Below are 17173 nucleotides of genomic sequence, written 5' to 3'. Positions count from 1 at the left end.
CAGCGATGAATAGCGAATCAGTGATGAATCTATATTTTAAACTTTTGATTCAAATTTTCTTCATTACATACAGAAGAGGAGGTTAGTAGAGGCAAGCAACACAGAGTGTATACGACCAACATGGCGGAGGCTCTGGCATGATACGAGGCTGCATTTCAGCTGGTGGTGTGGTCAAAATTGATAGAATTATGAATGCAGCAAAGGAGTATCAGATTTGATCCACTGTGCAGTACCATGTTGAAAACATCTGATTGGCAGTGGCTTCATTCTCCAGCATGACAGCGATCCCAAGCAGACTGCCAAAGCAGGAAAAGGATAACTGGATAGAAAAACAGACAGTGTAACACTCTCAGTCATGGACTGGCTTCCCCAGAGCTGGGACCTCAACATTACTGAGGCAGTGTGGGATCATGTTGACAGAAAACAAAACAAAAGGCAGCCAACATCCAAAAAAGAGCTTTGAATTTCATTCAAGAAGCATGAACAATTCCCGAAGACTACTTAAAGAAATGACAGAGAGAAGAAAAAAGGTGGTCATATTAAATATTGACTTTCAAGTTTAAAAATAGAGTTGTACAAATTCTATTTATCTGCTCTTATATATTCTGTATTTCCTTGAATATTTGCACGTTTCAATAAATCAGAGCACCTAGTTCCTGTTTACCTAGCGAAACATAAAGAAATGAAGGGCTGCTAAAGACTTTTGCGCAGTCCTGTACCCACATAGTGAAAGTAAAGAGGATCGTGTAGTAGGGAGAACTGAACACGTTTCAAATTTTGCAGTAATCTGCACTCATTCGTCAACCTTTCCTGTGCTGCAAGTGTGTTTCCTGCTCTTTTACATTTCTATGATATATAATTCTACCATCTTTATCTTCTATTTTCTGTGTATAATCCATCTTTCACGTGATAGACACGCAGCCTGGATCAGTGGGTATGTTCACTGCTCATGCCATTCCCCTCTCATCCCTTTGCACACTGCAGTGCATCCTTTGCTCTTCTTTTCTACCCTCATTGATCTCTGGTTTGACTTTTACGACACGTCACCTGTGAAATTTGTCTTTAGAAGTCATAGTTTATTACACACCTAAATAATTTTCTTTGAAACGATGGTACAACTGGTTTCTTCAATCTAGTATTTCCGTCTGATTGAAACCCAATCGGTACAAAGTACCTGATTGGGTTTCATACAGACTTCCCAATAAGGTTTTCCATAAAGAATTACTTGTTATATAACTTGATTTTTGCTGGAGAACTAGAGCGTCTCCAATGTTGGATTAGCGTCAGATTAACATTTGTCTTGTCTTCGGGGGATTCAGATGAATGCTCAGTGCAGCATCATTTGTTTTGTGCTACCCTCCGCATAGAATAAGCTCTCATTTGTCACAACATCTTCTTCTAATCATAGCAGCTGTATGCTGTGAGAGACGCTATAGCATGATGCAAACAGCTGATCTGATACGAACATTTCTGGAAGGAGACTGAAAGCGATCACGATTGATTTAGTCTCATAAGCTCTCTGCATGATTTGGTCTGTTCATCCTTTAATACCATGTGGTTAAGGATGTGAGAATTTCCATAAATCTTTAGTTGTTAAGGCACATATTTAATGGCTTTACTTCAGAGATAAATGGAGATGTCAGGAGTGGATCTTGTCTGTGCAGCAGAATGACACGAGTCAAGACCATTGGTTCCACTGCTGCTGTGGGCGGTGTTAGCAGGAAATTGCGAGCTGCGGCGGAGAAAAAGGGAGCTCCAAAATATTAAACGCTAGATCAAAGCTCAAATGAACATGGTTGACCATCCTTCTTGCATCAGCACCTTTAAAAGGCTTAAAATAACACTGGAGTTAGCTTGCCTCTCTCTCTTCTCCTTTTGGGAAAGGAATTATGCACCGATTTACATTTCAGTCTGGCATCAAAACATCGTCTCCTTATCGCTAATTTGTTTGGCCTTCTGTTCGTCCCTCATCTCTGTAGAAGGCAAACTTGTTTCCACATAGCCAATCAAATTCGTTTTGTCAGCCACACTGACTCACTATCAGCCAGATGACAGTTTGAGCCATAGATTTTAAACAACCAAATTTAGCTGCTCAAGTCTCATTTGTATCTAGCTGGCAAACATAAACACACATCTTGTCCTGGGCTCTGTGCTGTGAATCAAGTTCAACATACTCTGAATATTTTTCTGTTATCTGGCTTCACTTGCACCGACACTGGCAGTCAGGCTAAGCAGACACAGGAAGGTGGTAATCAAGTCAATAAGTCAACCCAGGGTTTCCCAGTGGAGCTGTGAGTGCGTTCGCATGAATGGGGCTGCGTTGGCAGCATCTTGCCAATCACACACATGGAGAGATCTACTGGCAGAGCAGGCAGCAAGCAACACAGCTACTGCAGACAAAGCAGCTGTGTGTGTGTGTGTGTGTGTGTGTGTGTGTGTGTGTGTGTGTGTGTGTGTGTGTGTGTGTGTGTGTGTGTGTGTGTGTGTGTGTGTGTGTGTGTGTGTGTGGAAGATTGTTGAGTGAAGTGCTTTGGAAACATTTGGTATAAGGTCAACTACAACATGGAAGACGAATCTAAATGTCTTACTGATGCTCATCAGGGAGAGACAATGACTTCAGACTCGATTAAACGAATTGAGATGCTCTTACCATCTTCACCCTTCCAGGAATATCTCGCAGGTAATGCTGGAATAGTAGTGACACCATTTTCCGGAGAACTGATTGGTCAGTAGGTGGTGATTTCACACATGCTGATCGCTAATCTCAAGGATATCCTACTCAGTATCAGGTTAGATCTGCAGTATAAGTTGCCATGGTGATGCAGTCTGCTAAGAAGTGAACTGCCTTTGTAATACTGAAAACCCAAATCCTGCTTCGTACTACTGGCCTCTGCTCCTCCTCTGCACTCAATGAGAAAGGGGCTCTGCAGGCATCACTTTGCACCTGCTTTTTATCTGCTCAGCTGTAACATTGAAATACTTCAGTTCAGTTCACGCAAATTCAGACCAAACAGAGGAAAACAGGAAGTGAACTCCAAAAAGACACAGGAAATAGCAACATGGGAAAACACAGAAAATGAAAAGGACAACATACAATACCACAAAGAGCAACACAGGACTATTTATACACTAAGATAAGATAAGATAAGATAAGATAACCTTTATTAGTCCCACACGTGGGAAATTTGTTTTGTCACAGCAGGAAGTGGACAGTGCAAAAGTTATGAGGCAAAAATTAGAATACACAACTGTACAGAATAGAATAAAATAAAATACTATATACAGTAGAATAAAATAAAATAAATATACAATAAGATAAAAATAGAATACAAATACAAATACTATATACAACTGAGTAAAAATACAACGATGACAGAAAGGATTATTGCACTTAGTGTTATTGCACATGTGTGGATGTGTGTGCTTGATCAGTTAAAGTCTTTATTATGGAGTCTGACAGCAGTGGGGAGGAAAGACCTGCGAAATCTCTCCGTCCCACACCGTGGGTGCCGCAGTCTCCCACTGAAGGAGCTGCTCAGTGCTGTCACAGTCTGCTGCATGGGGTGGGAGATGTTGTCCAACAGGGATGACAGCTTAGCCGCCGTTCTCCTGTCACTCACCACCTCCACTGGGTCCAGAGGGCATCCTAGAACAGAGCTGGCCCTTCGGATCACCCTGTTCAGTCTCTTCCTGTCCCCAGCAGAGATGCTGCCGCCCCAGCAGACCACACCATAAAAGATAGCAGAAGCCACAACAGAGTCATAGAATTTCTTCAGGAGTGGGCCCTCCACTCCAAACGACCTGAGTCTCCGCAGCAGGTACAACCTGCTCTGCCCTTTCCTGTAGAGGGCGTCTGAGTTATGAGTCCAGTCCAGTCTGTTGTTCAGATGAACACCAAGGTACCTGTAGCTGTCCACAGCCTCAATGTCCATACCCTGGATGTTCAGTGGTTGCAGTGGAGAATGCTTGTGCCTGCGGAAGTCTACCACCAGTTCCTTGGTTTTACTGGCGTTGATCTGGAGGTAGTTCAGCTGGCACCAGTCCACAAAGTCTTGGGTCAGTCCTCTGTACTCCTTGTCGTCCCCCTCAGTGATGAGGCCGACTATTGCAGAGTCATCAGAGAACTTCTGCAGGAAGCACTGGGTGGAATTGTGGGAGAAGTCTGCAGTGTAGATGGTGAAGAGGAACGGAGCCAGAACCGTTCCCTGTGGGGCCCCCGTACTGCAGACGACCCTGTCCGACACACAGCCCTGAGTCCTCACATACTGTGGTCGGTCGGTGAGGTAGTCCAAAATCCAGGTAGTGAGGTGATGGTCCACTCCAGAGTTCACCAGCTTGTCCTTTAGAACCGAGGGAAGAATGGTGTTGAAGGCACTGGAGAAATCAAAGAACATGATTCTCACAGTGCTTCCAGCGGTCTCCAGGTGAGCGAGGGAACGATGTAGGAGGTGAATGACGGCATCATCCGCTCCAATGCCAGGCTGGTAGGCAAACTGAGGGCAAACTGAGGGCTGATTAGGAAACTGAAACAGGTGAAATTCAACTAACGTACAAGTGAAGATAGCCAGGATGCCACGACAAAGAAACACAAAAGAACCAAAGCAGGAGCACAAACAGAAACACTACTTCTACTACAAATAATAGACAAGGTGTGAACTAGAGCTCGAGATGTCACTCATCCATTCGCTTATCGTTTTTCGGGGTTTCGGCGGGGCTGGAGCCTATCCTAGCTGTCTTAGGACGAGAGACGGGGTAACACCCTGGCCAGGTCGCCGGTCTGTCGCAGGGCTAACACATACACATAGACAGAGACAGAGACCTATGGCCAATTAACCCACCCCCACTAAGTGCATGTCTTTGGACTGTGGGAGGAAGCCGGAGTACCCACACAAACACGGGAGAACGTGCAAACTCCACATAGAAACTGAACTCAGGACCTTCTTGCTGTGAGGCAACAGTGCTAACCACCGTGCCACCGTGCTGCCCACGGTGATATGCTGCTGATATGATGTTACATTACGATGCATAAGCATCTAAAACAAATGTTCAAACCTGATAAAACAGGAATGACAGGAAATGTTACTTAGGTCAGTTAAGCTGCTGATTTTGGTTCCTACTTTACAATCAGTTAAAAAAGGAATAAATAAATAAACGTTGCCTGCTCGAGTCTGAGCAGACTGTCAGTCAGACTGAGACTCTAACGATGCCTCCAGCTGGCTGAGAGTAGAGAAGTATTTTGACCTCTTTTCCTCCTTTAATCAATAAAAAAAAAACTATAAACACTAAATTCAAAGATCAAATTGACCTTATTTTTGAGATGAATTCTCGTGTACATACACCTATTGGATTTACTTATCACAAACATTTATATTGTAACCCGTCTCACTTTACGTACCCGTGTAGCAAATACTCCAGAGACTTTTTAGACTTCTTGGATTGGCAATTTGAACCGTGTCACTCGAGTGCGTTCTCTCCTCTCACGTTTATCTGTTTTCGATATTGTCTACCTATTCATCATTCTTGCCTGCACTGAAATGTCACTGGAGGAAGCGCCATTAAAGGGGAAATGGAGGTTGAATATGTCTCGGCTGAGGCTCTGAAATCAATATGTCTTTGAACAGATGGGCTCATCAATAGACAGTGGCTGGAGCAAATGGTTGTTGAGTTCAGGCAGTTCAAGCGGTTTTAGCCGGAAGGCACAGAGACACAAAGGGCACAACAAGGTACCTGCAAAGACAACACACAGCAACTAGTGTAAATGCCAGGCCGCATTCAGATCAGTATCCACTAATAATTACTAAGTGCAAATTTGTCTTTACTAATATAAAGTATCCCAGCCCATATTGGAGGGTTGCTGGTCAGAATGGGCGAGTGGTAAGACTGGTCACTGGGGAATACCTGCTGCAGGCTCACACACCATGCAGTGGGGAAATAATTATTTGATCCCCAGCTGAATTTGTAAGTTTCCTCGCTTCCAAAGAAATCCATAATTTCTCTCAATTTTCCTAGTAGTTTCATTTAAATGTTGAGAAACAGTATATCAACCAGAGTTCCAGAAAAAAAACACATTTAATAAACTTGTAGGTTAAGTGGATAATCCAAATTGCCACTAGGTGTGAATCTGAGTGCGAACGTTTGTCTGTCCCTGTGTGTTGGCCCTGCGACAGACTGGCGACCTGTCCAGGGTGGACCCCGCCTCTCGCCCTATGACAGCTGGGATAGGCTCCAGCGCCCCCCCCGCGACCCTGAAAAGTATGGAACGCCAGGACTGCCATAATGAATTAATTAAATACACCATTAAATAATTAATTAAATGTGGCAATAATTAATTAAAATTGGAATTAATTAATTAAATAAATAGTTATGACACATGTAATTAATTAATTATTGACACATTTAATTAATTATTTATGTATTTCACATTTTAATTAATTATTGACACATTTCATTAATTATTGACACATTTAATTAATTATTTATGTATTTCACATTTTAATTAATTATTGACACATTTAATTAATTAATTATTGACACATTTAATTAATTATTTATGTATTTCACATTTTAATTAATTATTGACACATTTCATTAATTATTGACACATTTAATTAATTATTTAATGATATATTTATTTATTTCATTTTGGCAGTCCTGGCGCCTGGCTCTCATCATGAAATAATTTTATCTGTCAACCTCACCCATCAAACTCAGGGGGCGGGGTTAACGCTGATCGAGTCAAAACCATTGCTTTGGCCTGGTGGCCATTGTTTCTAGCACACAACAACCGGCATGTGGAAGCTAACAGAACTGAGCTTTGAAAAACCCTGTTTGTGTGTCACCAAATACCGTTTTAATATTTTTTTAGCCGAGAATGTAGTGGTTTAATCTTCATGTGTCTGGTCGGTTTGTCAAGATACAGCCTCTTTGCAAAAGTGCTTCGATGATTTCGGAGATGTCTGCCCAGTCTCACGGCAAAGCGTGGGATAGACCCGCTCGCCTCGCAAGCAATCCCACCGACAAAGCGCAGGCCCCGGTACACAGCTGTAGTAACCCCCGCTGACTTCTTTTACTGAGGTTATATTTATCGATGTTTTATTTCCTGATGTTCTTATGTGTCCTACGTGTTTCAGTCGCCAATTCTGAATTATAACTAACATTAAAAACATGTTTAAGGAGGAGAGAGAGCAAATAAATCTGTTTAACATCTGATCTTTGGGTTTTTGTTCAGTAATCAGCGTGACCTGTGTATAAACACATAAAAGAGATAACGTTGGTGTTTCCGTCATGTAGTAACTGCTGGCTTTAACTGTACAAAGGTTGTTCGACACTATGAAACACATACAGACTTCATGATGTTCGGCTAATATTTTTATTGTGAATATTAATCATGCTGACCTCGCTCTGTACACCACGCAGCGAGGTCAGCATATCCACGATATCCTCAGCTCCATGAGTTAACACAAAGTTTCCCAGCTGACTATCTAACTGCCAACTATTCCAGAGACGTGAAAATATACAGCATAAAGAAAAGTGTAAGAGACTCGGCAGCAGATTAGAATAACAGTTATACATTTAATAAATCACCAAATGAATCCAAGAAACGAGCAAACCTGTTCCGACAGTTTGAGTTTGTATTCCCTCAGCTGCAGACTCGCTGCTGTTTAAATGTTTGAAAAGGAAGATTAGATATAAAAAACGTCAAACATAGACTCAGTCTGCCTTCACATTTGATATGAGGCCAGCACGTATAGTGGCCTCAGCAGGCTATTACTGAAATACACGTGCTATATCATAAACTATGATATAAACAGGGAGGTCCTATTAACATGTTTAGTTTTAAAGGACACCTTCCTGCCTTTAGTCTCATTCATGAGCAGTATTAGTTTTCTTCTAACATCCAGAAGTCTGCACAATGTGTTTCATAGTTTGTAACAAGCCTTTGACAGGTAAACATAACATGACCGAAAAAGCAAAAAAAAAGAAAAAAAAAAAGAGAGAGAGAGAGAGAGAGAGAGAGAGAGAGTGTTGAGATAAGAAGAGAAAATTCTCTCAATTATGGAGACAGACAAATGGTTCATTTATGTTTGATGTGTGTTTATTCCTCCCTAAATATCGTCGGTGAAGTTCGCCATGCATGTCAGATTTTCCTGCGCATTTTTATACCTCTGCCAACAGAGAGAGAAAAAAAAATCACATTCTAACAGACAGCTGGTGCTTAGAATACAGTTGAATAACTATTAAAAAACAGATGATATTTAGATGATAGTTCAGTCTAACACATGTGCCAGTGAACCATTAAACGTCTGTGAAACTATGCAGTTATGAAACGTAACTTTAACCTCAGCCAAACCGATTTGCTCAGTTGTAAATAAAACAGCGAAGTAAACGTGACCCGACAGACAGAACCTGAGTGAATGAAGTCCAGCGTTTAACCACTGAGAGCTAAAACTCAGCTGAGGTTTGAAAGCTGTGTGCTGGTGATTGGACATCAGCCGCTGATAAAGCTGTTCGCCTATAAAGTGCTCTGTAAGGAAACAAGCTCCAGCAGCTCTGCGCTCGGGGAAAACACTATATTTACTTATCTTGTGCAGAAAAATGCGCTGACATTGCGTTATATCGAGCACCGGCTGCCCAGTTAAACTGTGACTATCACCAGGTAACTAGGCGTGTTTCTTGAATTAGCAGCAGGTGTTAAACAGCTGACAGATGAGGAGGAGGATGCATGCAGGTAAACTGAGGGTCTGTTGAGCTGATCGCTGGTTTCGTGAGAAAAATGTCAGCTCGTTCTTTATGTTACAGAAGCACAGAGACACAAGACCAGGCGGAAAGAGACGATCGTTCGGTGAAAATGAGAATCTGCGAATGCAACATGTGGAACACGGAGAGTGGAATATGTAAACAAACCGGTTAATGTACCCCCTCGGTGCGCTCTGCATGCTAACTGTTAGCAGAGCTAGTGAAATCTCTGAAAACATCTGAGCACTTTTGCAAACATGTTCTATGTTGACAACCTGACCAGACATACGGCGCGACATTCGCGGCTAAAACACTGTTAAAAGTGTAGCTGGTGACAGAAAAACGGGGTATTTTAAAACTACACCACCACCATTGCTGCTTGTGATTTGATCTGCATTCTGGGATAACTGGCTGCCCCAAGTCTACACAAGCAATCGATTTTCTAGGATCGACCTGTTTTGACTTACTTTGCACGGCAACCAATCAAATGTTAGAGAAGCTGCATGGGCAGCATTAACCCCGCCCCCTGAGTTTGATGGGTGAGGCTGACAGATAAAATTATTTCATGACGAGAGCCAGGCGTCAGGACTGCCAAAATGAAATAAATAAATATATCATTAAATAATTAATTAAATGTGTCAATAATTAATTAAAATGTGAAATACATAAATAATTAATTAAATGTGTCAATAATTAATTAATTACATGTGTCATAACTATTTATTTAATTAATTAATTCCAATTTTAATTAATTATTGCCACATTTAATTAATTATTTAATGGTGTATTTAATTAATTCATTATGGCAGTCCTGGCGTTCCATAGAAAAGGAGAAGCGGAAGTGAATGAATGAATGAATGAATGAATTTAATAAAGTTATGAATTAAAGAATGATTTGCATGTCATTCAGTGGAATAAGTAATTTGTCTTAATGCTTCAGCTTCCTCCACAGATTTTCTGTAGGACTGAGGTCTGGAGACTGGCTAGGCTACTCCATAACCATAATGGTCTTCTTCTTTAGCTACTCCTTTGTTACCTTGGTGATGTGTCACTGTCATGCTGAAAGACCTATGTTAACTGAAGGAAGGAGGTTCTCATCTGATATATTATGCTACATCTTCCCATCCACTGGCTGTCAGTGTAGTGAAGTCATCCTGTAACTTAGCAGAAAAAGTGCCAAAGAGCATCGTTTTGGTTTCATCTGACTTCATTACTTTCTCCCAATCTTTTCTGAATCATTTAGATTCTTAAATGATTCCTAATTCATAACTTAAGACAAGCCTGTACGTGTGCCTTCTTGAGCGGGGGGTGTTGCAGGTGCTGCCAGATTTCAATCCATTATAGTGTGTTACCAATGGTCCCAATTGCCTTCAGATCACTAACAAGCTCATAGGGCTAATACACTGCCTTTTTCATGATTATCCTCATCCCATGAGGCAAGATCTTGCATGGAGTTCCAGACTCAGGGCGATTGATAGTTATTTTATATTTCTTCTATTTCTGAATAACCAAACCAACAGCTGCCCAAGCTTGGTGTGAAGGTAACAGAATATCTGTAATTGATTGATTAATTGATTGTAATCTGTGTGCCACATGGACATACACCTAGTCTGTTGGAGGCAGGCTGGATTGTAAGAGATCAAATATTAAATGACGTGGAAACTGATTTATAACTTTTGAGTATTGTATTTTTTCTGTAGTTGCTCTCTATCATGAAAATCTGAGACTTTTCATTTCTACGTAAATGAACAAAATTGCAGTTTCAGCATTGGATCAAATAATAATTATTTCTGGCACTGGATACGGCGGTTTGTGATCTATAGTTGGAGACAGCATCATTCAAAAGTTTTCTCCCATATGGTTCATTCATCCAGGGGTTATAACAGCTTTGCTCTTTTCACATGCTTAAGTTATATTACGTTTTTGCTGCAATGTGTCTCTACATTTAGAAAATAACTTTTCTTGCTGATCATGCACAGCCCGTCATTGGGACAGGAAAGTGAGTTTGGGGTTTATCCGCTGTGGTGATTGCAGTGCTGCATGCCTCACTGCATTAGACTCAGCCCCTCAGCCAGCTTAGAGCAGTTACCAGCAGCACAGAAGAAGCCTGAAAGCCAGTACTGCAGTCTGCAGAACACAACTGCATCAAATCACAGGCCCGCTATTGTCCCAGTAGCCAACTGAGGGGGATAGAGAGAGAAATAGAAACGCGGCAAAAGAAGATGTAGGACCACACTATGATTTTATAAAACGAGCCATGATTCACATAGCGCTTGGATATTACGTAACTACAATTTTGTAAAATTGCATAGAATAAACTCAGCTTTGCTGGAAACATACTGTATAGTTAGTATCCTGCTTGGCTTGTAGAAAATATTTGTTTTCCAGTGGCTTCACTGTAAAACACACACAAAAAAAGATTGTCAGCTTCTTTTTCTTCATTCCTTTAAATAAGTAACAGCTGTGTGTGGCCCTAAATTTGTACCACCTAAAGCAGACAGGCTCAGGAGAACAGTAGCTCTTTTCTGAATAATAACACTCTTTCTTACCTTAATGCTTCCTAGAGGCTCATAAGGAAGGTGAGTAACATGGGAGTTGATTGCCAAAGAGAAAAAAAAACACCCCCTTTTGCATTTCTCCCAATAGATATATTAATTGTTCCCCCTCCTGCATCTTAACCCAATCCCCAAGGCGATGGAGTCATTGTCTGCTAATACTGACATTGCATCCAGAGACTGACAGTAGTTTACAGTGTGCATCCTCCCACATTCCTGTAACTGGAGTGCTGGAAAGATGAGCCCGTATCCTGCTCACTCACGGATACAGGAGCAGATTGCATGTGTTCATTGGAGAGACTGGGTGCAAACCCTCCCCAGGAGATGCGTGCCCCCAGCTTGAGGTCACCCTAGTCGTCGATGAGGTCAACATTCAGTGTCAGAGGTTCGATTGAAGCGGTTGGAGGGAGACCACTGGGGTTGTTCTGACAGAACACTGAGCTGACATGTAACTATGCGCTTGTGTACATGTGTTTGTGAATCGTCTCTATAGGCAGCGCAGAGTGGCGGACACAAGACTCTGCTGTACGGACACGCCATCCTCCTGCGGCATTCCTTCAGCTCTATGGTGAGAGATCTCAAACAATCCCCGCTAAACAAATCACGACAGATTATAACGGTTGATTTATACGGTATATCAAAAATGACCCTTGTCAAATACAGGAAGCGTGTGACAGCTCTGTCTTTTGTGGTTTGATGTGTGTGTTGACCACAGTACCTGGCCTGTTTGAAGACATCAAGGTCACAGACAGATAAGCTTTCCTTTGATGTCGGCCTGCAGGAGGATTCAACAGGTAAATAAAAGCTCCGGTGCAGTTCCCTTTTATCTTCCTCCGTTCCCTTTGTCATTGTCGCTACGCCTGTCTCTCTCCGTCTTTGTTCCGCCTCCGTCTGCTTCTTTAAATCTATCTAACCTCCTCTTCGCTGTCTGAACGTCCCCTCTTTATCTTTCTTCCCGCTCTTCGTTTGTTTGCGAGTGAATTTCACTGTTTGTCTTTTCAGAATCTCAGTTGATACCCCCCCTCCCACAGTGAAGCAGTGTACACTTACTTTGTGCTTCTTGTTGTCAGCTATGATTTCATCTGTGCAGAATATTTAACACCCTCATGTGTGGCAGGCTGATACCTGGACCCACTTCTGTTTGCACTTGTTAATTGCATCATGTGATACGCTCGATGAGCAGTCGCCTCAATTTCACTTGAAAATCTTGCTGCGGTGACCCATGTGCCCTCATCTTCAGCCCACTGCGACAATATTAGTAATTACAGGGGGTATTTGGGCAGTGGTGTTTGATTAAAAATATAGAAGAAACGTGTTTGTGTATGCGTGCGCTTACTGTTGCAGGTGAGGCTTGCTGGTGGACAATCCATCCAGCCTCCAAGCAGAGATCAGAGGGAGAGAAAGTACGCATCGGCGATGACCTCATCCTCGTCAGCGTGTCCTCAGAGCGATACCTTGTAAGTCTAGTGTTTGCCGGTGTGTATGTGTGTGTGTGCGTGCATTTGAGTGATCATAACACAGAGGTCTTGGTAGGAGCGCATCAATTCTACTCCCCTGATGTGGCAAAATTTCAGATTATAGCAATCCTGTTACCACATGCTGCAGCTCTCTCCGTGACCTCTCTCCAGCTGGAGGCTTAACATTAAAAGCAACAACTTTTTTCCCCCTCCGGATGACTGCAAAAATGCATACAATTACATTAAGCAAAATTTGATCTGCACTGCATCACGTCTGATCTCTGGGGGGGATTATGATTTCTTTGCTTCCAGTGCCTTTTCAAATCAAGCTCCTACGTAATCATTCTGGTCACGCCCAAACATTCCTCTCCTCTGCAGCTATGATTCTAACTTTTTCAGCAGCGGGTAACTTTCACTTTTAGACTAACTTTGCCCACTGAGCACACGGACTCGGACGCTAACCCTGGGAAACATGTTCTCCATGATCCGTGAAGTTTGTGACAGCAGCCAGGCGGTGCTTACAGCCCCACGGCAGTTGGGGGCACGGACAGATGACCACTATCGCCTTACAGTCAGCAATGCCAATCTGGTAGTCTGTCCCAGCTGTCACACACACTGTGGTATGTGAAGACACACAAGCACTGAGAGGGCTGCAGGAGACTCTGGGGAAGGAGGATGATCAGGACACAGCTGCCACAAAATTTGTTTTTTGGATGCACAAACACTGTGGAAACCACACACACACACACACATATTCTCTACATTATAATCTGTTTGTGTATCCCTGAGCGCTCATCGGTAAATTGGAGTCTTCTTCTGCATCAGTGGTAATAGACTTTCAAGCTCCAACTGACAACTCATCATCCTTTTCAAGTTGAATCAATACAATCATGCATTACAAACCCAGGTCACAAGCAAGTGCACTCCTAGTGTCGATCCCAAGCTCACATAAATGGGGGAGGTCACGTCAGGTAGGGCATCTGATGTGAAGGTTTTGCCAAATCAAACATGTGGCTCGTAAAGATGTAGATACATTGCTGATTGCTCATAAGATCACAGTGCTGTCACTTGCATATTTCTGTAGTTGTACACAAAAGTGAAAGCTGGATGTGCTCTTTCCTGCAGCATTTATCCATCTCAAGTGGCAACATCCAGGTGGACGCTTCCTTCATGCAGACTCTGTGGAACGTCCATCCCATCTGCTCTGGTAGCAACATAGAAGAAGGTAGAGACTTTACATAATCATTTGATATACCTTCAGGTAAAAAAGAGAGACAAATATACTTGAAGACAGTGTTGTGATGAATTTTGCAGCCCATATAATTTGAATTTTCTGCATATTCAGTCAAATCCAGGTGACAGTGGCTAAATTTGCAACGAGTTTAATGTTTCTAACTGTATTTAAAAATGGGTAAAACACTTAAATATGGCAGTTAAACACTTAAACCTCTGTGATATGGATTGTCTATTTTTCCTGATTTCATCTCTGAGATGCCAAATCTTTTCTTTGTCCTTCTCCAATAGGCTACCTGTTAGGTGGTCACGTGATGCGGCTGTTCCACGGACATGACGAGGTTGTTACAATCCCGGGATCAGACCAGAGTGAAGAGCAGCAGAGGTGCCTAACACAGCATCGCAGGGGCAAAGCTAAAGTAGTTACACAGCACATGAGAAGCTAATGGAGCTGCCAGCCCTCTGTTTCCACCACGCTCTGTGACCAGTGTAACCCCCGCCCCCCTCCCCACGGGAGCCAAAATGGCTGCGGTGTTATTTTTACCTACAGCATAGCTGCTTGGTGCCAACTCACATAAGGCAGAGCGCTGAATAATGGCACACTGGGCCTGAAGTGGGTCAAAACAGCGGGCACTACACGGGCCCGTACACATTCAGCCAGGTGCCAAAAGATGTGTGCGTCTTCCTCTGTGATACACACGACGTGCACACAGTTTCTGTTTTTAGACCGGAGCGTGGCAAATATGGGGGCAGGATTAGATTTAATTCTAATTTCTAGCTTTGGCTTTTACTCCTTGATATTTCACAGATGGAGCGTGCTTTTTAGAGGTCTCACATTTTTCTGGGGCAGATCAAACGCACTCCAAACTGTCACCAAGGGGTCGATGAGCGATTTCTTTTATCTTGGGACCTAGTCACCCATATCACTGAGAGACGGCGTAGCTGCGATTTATCGGGACTCGTCTGTGTTTGAAGGATGTGACGGCGCAGTCGGCAGAGTAAAAACAGCGTGCTTATGTGCCAAAGTCAAACATCTTGTCTGTGAATATCAGTGTGACAAATGAGAGGAGAGAGGGCCGGGATGAATGACCTTGAGAGTGTCCGTGGCAGCTAGACAGTTAAAGCATCTGCCCACGCACACACACACACTCATGCTTCTCTCTCATCCTCAGGATAGTCAACTATGAGACGGGTAAAGCTGGTGCCAAGGCGAGGTCCTTGTGGAGGCTGGAGCCACTCCGAATCAGGTGGTTTTGTGTTTCATGTGATCTTTTATCTGTTGCCTTTCTTCCTGTAACTCTCTCCTTTGTTTTTGTTTAGTTCATCGCTGTCCTTTCCACCTTTCTTTTCTGTCTTTTGTTCATTGTTTCCATTTTATCTGTTCTCCTTTCCTCACTGCTGCACTTTGGCCTCTGCCTTATCCCCTCTTTCTCTTTCCCTCTGTCTTTGCTGCCGTTCCCCTTTGATTTCTGCCATGTTTTTGATGCTGTTTGTTTAGACTTTCCTGTTTCCTAAAAAGGAAAAAAAAGGTGCATAATTACAAAAATGTTTTCATCCGTTTCCAACTGATTCAATTCATATCTACTAGATAATTAACAGCTGGCAGCAGTTTTTTTTAGATCAGCTAATTAGCAAATCTCCCTGGGTTTGTGAACTGAACATTTTTGTGTATGCTTAATATTAATGTGCGGTTGTGGCGTTGACAGCTGGAGCGGGAGCCACATCCGCTGGGGTCAGCCCTTCCGGCTACGGCACCTGACCACCGGTCACTACCTGGCTCTAACGGAGGACAGGGGGCTGGTGCTTCAGGATCGGGAGAGGTCTGACACCGTTGCAACGGCCTTCTGCTTCAGAGCCTCTAAGGTAAGGACACATGCACACAGAAATGAACTGCATCATACAGGATCAGCCACACCCTTTCCCATTTAAACACCAGCAAGAAGGCTTTATGAAGGATCACCTATTAACCTTTTACGAATGAACTGCCAAATATCCTTGGGCTGGAAAATCACAGCTTTTTCAAGGACAATGAAAATTGCAAGAATTATTGGACGAGCGAAAACGACACCATTGAGGTTAATTTAGCTGAACTTGCCGACTCTAACTGAAGCGACCGTTTAACTACTCTGTTCAATATAGTTTCTTGAAATGAATAGTGATGCTGAACCAATTACTGACCCCCTTCCAGTGTGGATCTGAAGCATGTCTTGCAGAATATGTTAAGCAGCTGACTTGATTTACATTATTTACATCTAATCCTAAAAGCAAAACAAATACAGCCTTCTTGCTTGTGATGGGCGGAGAGCTTTAAGTTGTAGATGCAGCTAATATTTGGTCGTGGTTTGATTAAGAGCAAATCTGGGTCTCTTTTCCTTCCTTTCTGTGCAGGAGAAGCTGGAGCAGAGCCCCAAGCGCGACATCGAGGGAATGGGAGTGGCTGAGATTAAATACGGGGACTCGATCTGCTTCATCATGCACGTGGCCGCGGGTCTCTGGCTCTCGTACCAGGCGCCCGATGTCAAATCTGCTCGTCTGGGTCCCCTCAAGAGAAGAGTGAGTGGCGACATACGCGAGCGCACACTGCTCTGTCTTTAGATGCAAGGCACATGGAGAAAACAAGGAGCATTAATAAATAAATCACACTCCTTTGAGTGGATAATTATTTCGAGAGTAATGACTTGATTGAGTTAAGATGATCCTCTGTTAGTTTGCATCTCATATCTCTGCCTCTGCTAAATATAGACCTCGTCTCCTGGCTACTGTTGCAGAGGGGGTGTGCGTGCGTGCGGCATGTAAACACAGCCAGGTGGCCTGTAGTGTCAGCACCTGTGTTCCAGACACCGTGGCTCAGTGCGTTCTCCTCCTTCATTTCTTTACTCATTTCTTTATATCGTCTCATGGCAATGTTTCTCGCCCTTTTCTCGCCCTGTGGCGTCCTCTCAAGGCATGCCTGCATTCTGAAGGTCACATGGATGACGGATTGACCCTCCAGCGCTGTCAGCACGAGGAGTCCCGCGCCGCGCGCATCATCCGCAACACCACGCTTCTCTTTAAGCGATTCATCAGGTACGCTACACGGTGACAAAACGGTGCCGTTGCTCACTTCAGCACACAGGGATGTGATTGCACAAATTAGCCAATTAAACCAAATTGCAGCCCACATTTGTCTTTCGCCACTTTATTAGGGTAATC

At 43.1% G+C, this 17173-nt stretch overlaps 1 protein-coding gene across 1 annotated transcript in view; it reads left to right on the top strand.

Annotated features, from left to right (window-relative positions):
• LOC308389872 (ryanodine receptor 3) overlaps nucleotides 1-17173 on the top strand; it is a 115063-nt gene that overhangs the window by 27786 nt on the left and 70104 nt on the right. The window contains exons 4-12 of the mRNA XM_080871461.1: nucleotides 11785-11859; nucleotides 12007-12085; nucleotides 12636-12748; nucleotides 13874-13973; nucleotides 14273-14366; nucleotides 15154-15228; nucleotides 15688-15844; nucleotides 16370-16534; nucleotides 16926-17047. Of these exons, the coding sequence (XP_080727587.1) occupies nucleotides 11785-11859; nucleotides 12007-12085; nucleotides 12636-12748; nucleotides 13874-13973; nucleotides 14273-14366; nucleotides 15154-15228; nucleotides 15688-15844; nucleotides 16370-16534; nucleotides 16926-17047 (980 nt within the window). The remainder of the gene's footprint in view (nucleotides 1-11784; nucleotides 11860-12006; nucleotides 12086-12635; nucleotides 12749-13873; nucleotides 13974-14272; nucleotides 14367-15153; nucleotides 15229-15687; nucleotides 15845-16369; nucleotides 16535-16925; nucleotides 17048-17173) is intronic.

This window comes from Rhamphochromis sp. 'chilingali' (genome assembly GCF_963969265.1).
Source record: "Rhamphochromis sp. 'chilingali' genome assembly, chromosome: 21".
In the NCBI taxonomy this organism is placed as follows: domain Eukaryota; kingdom Metazoa; phylum Chordata; class Actinopteri; order Cichliformes; family Cichlidae; genus Rhamphochromis; species Rhamphochromis sp. 'chilingali'.
Note: the sequence above shows the minus strand (reverse complement) of the source record. Positions and strands in the feature narration are given on the sequence as shown.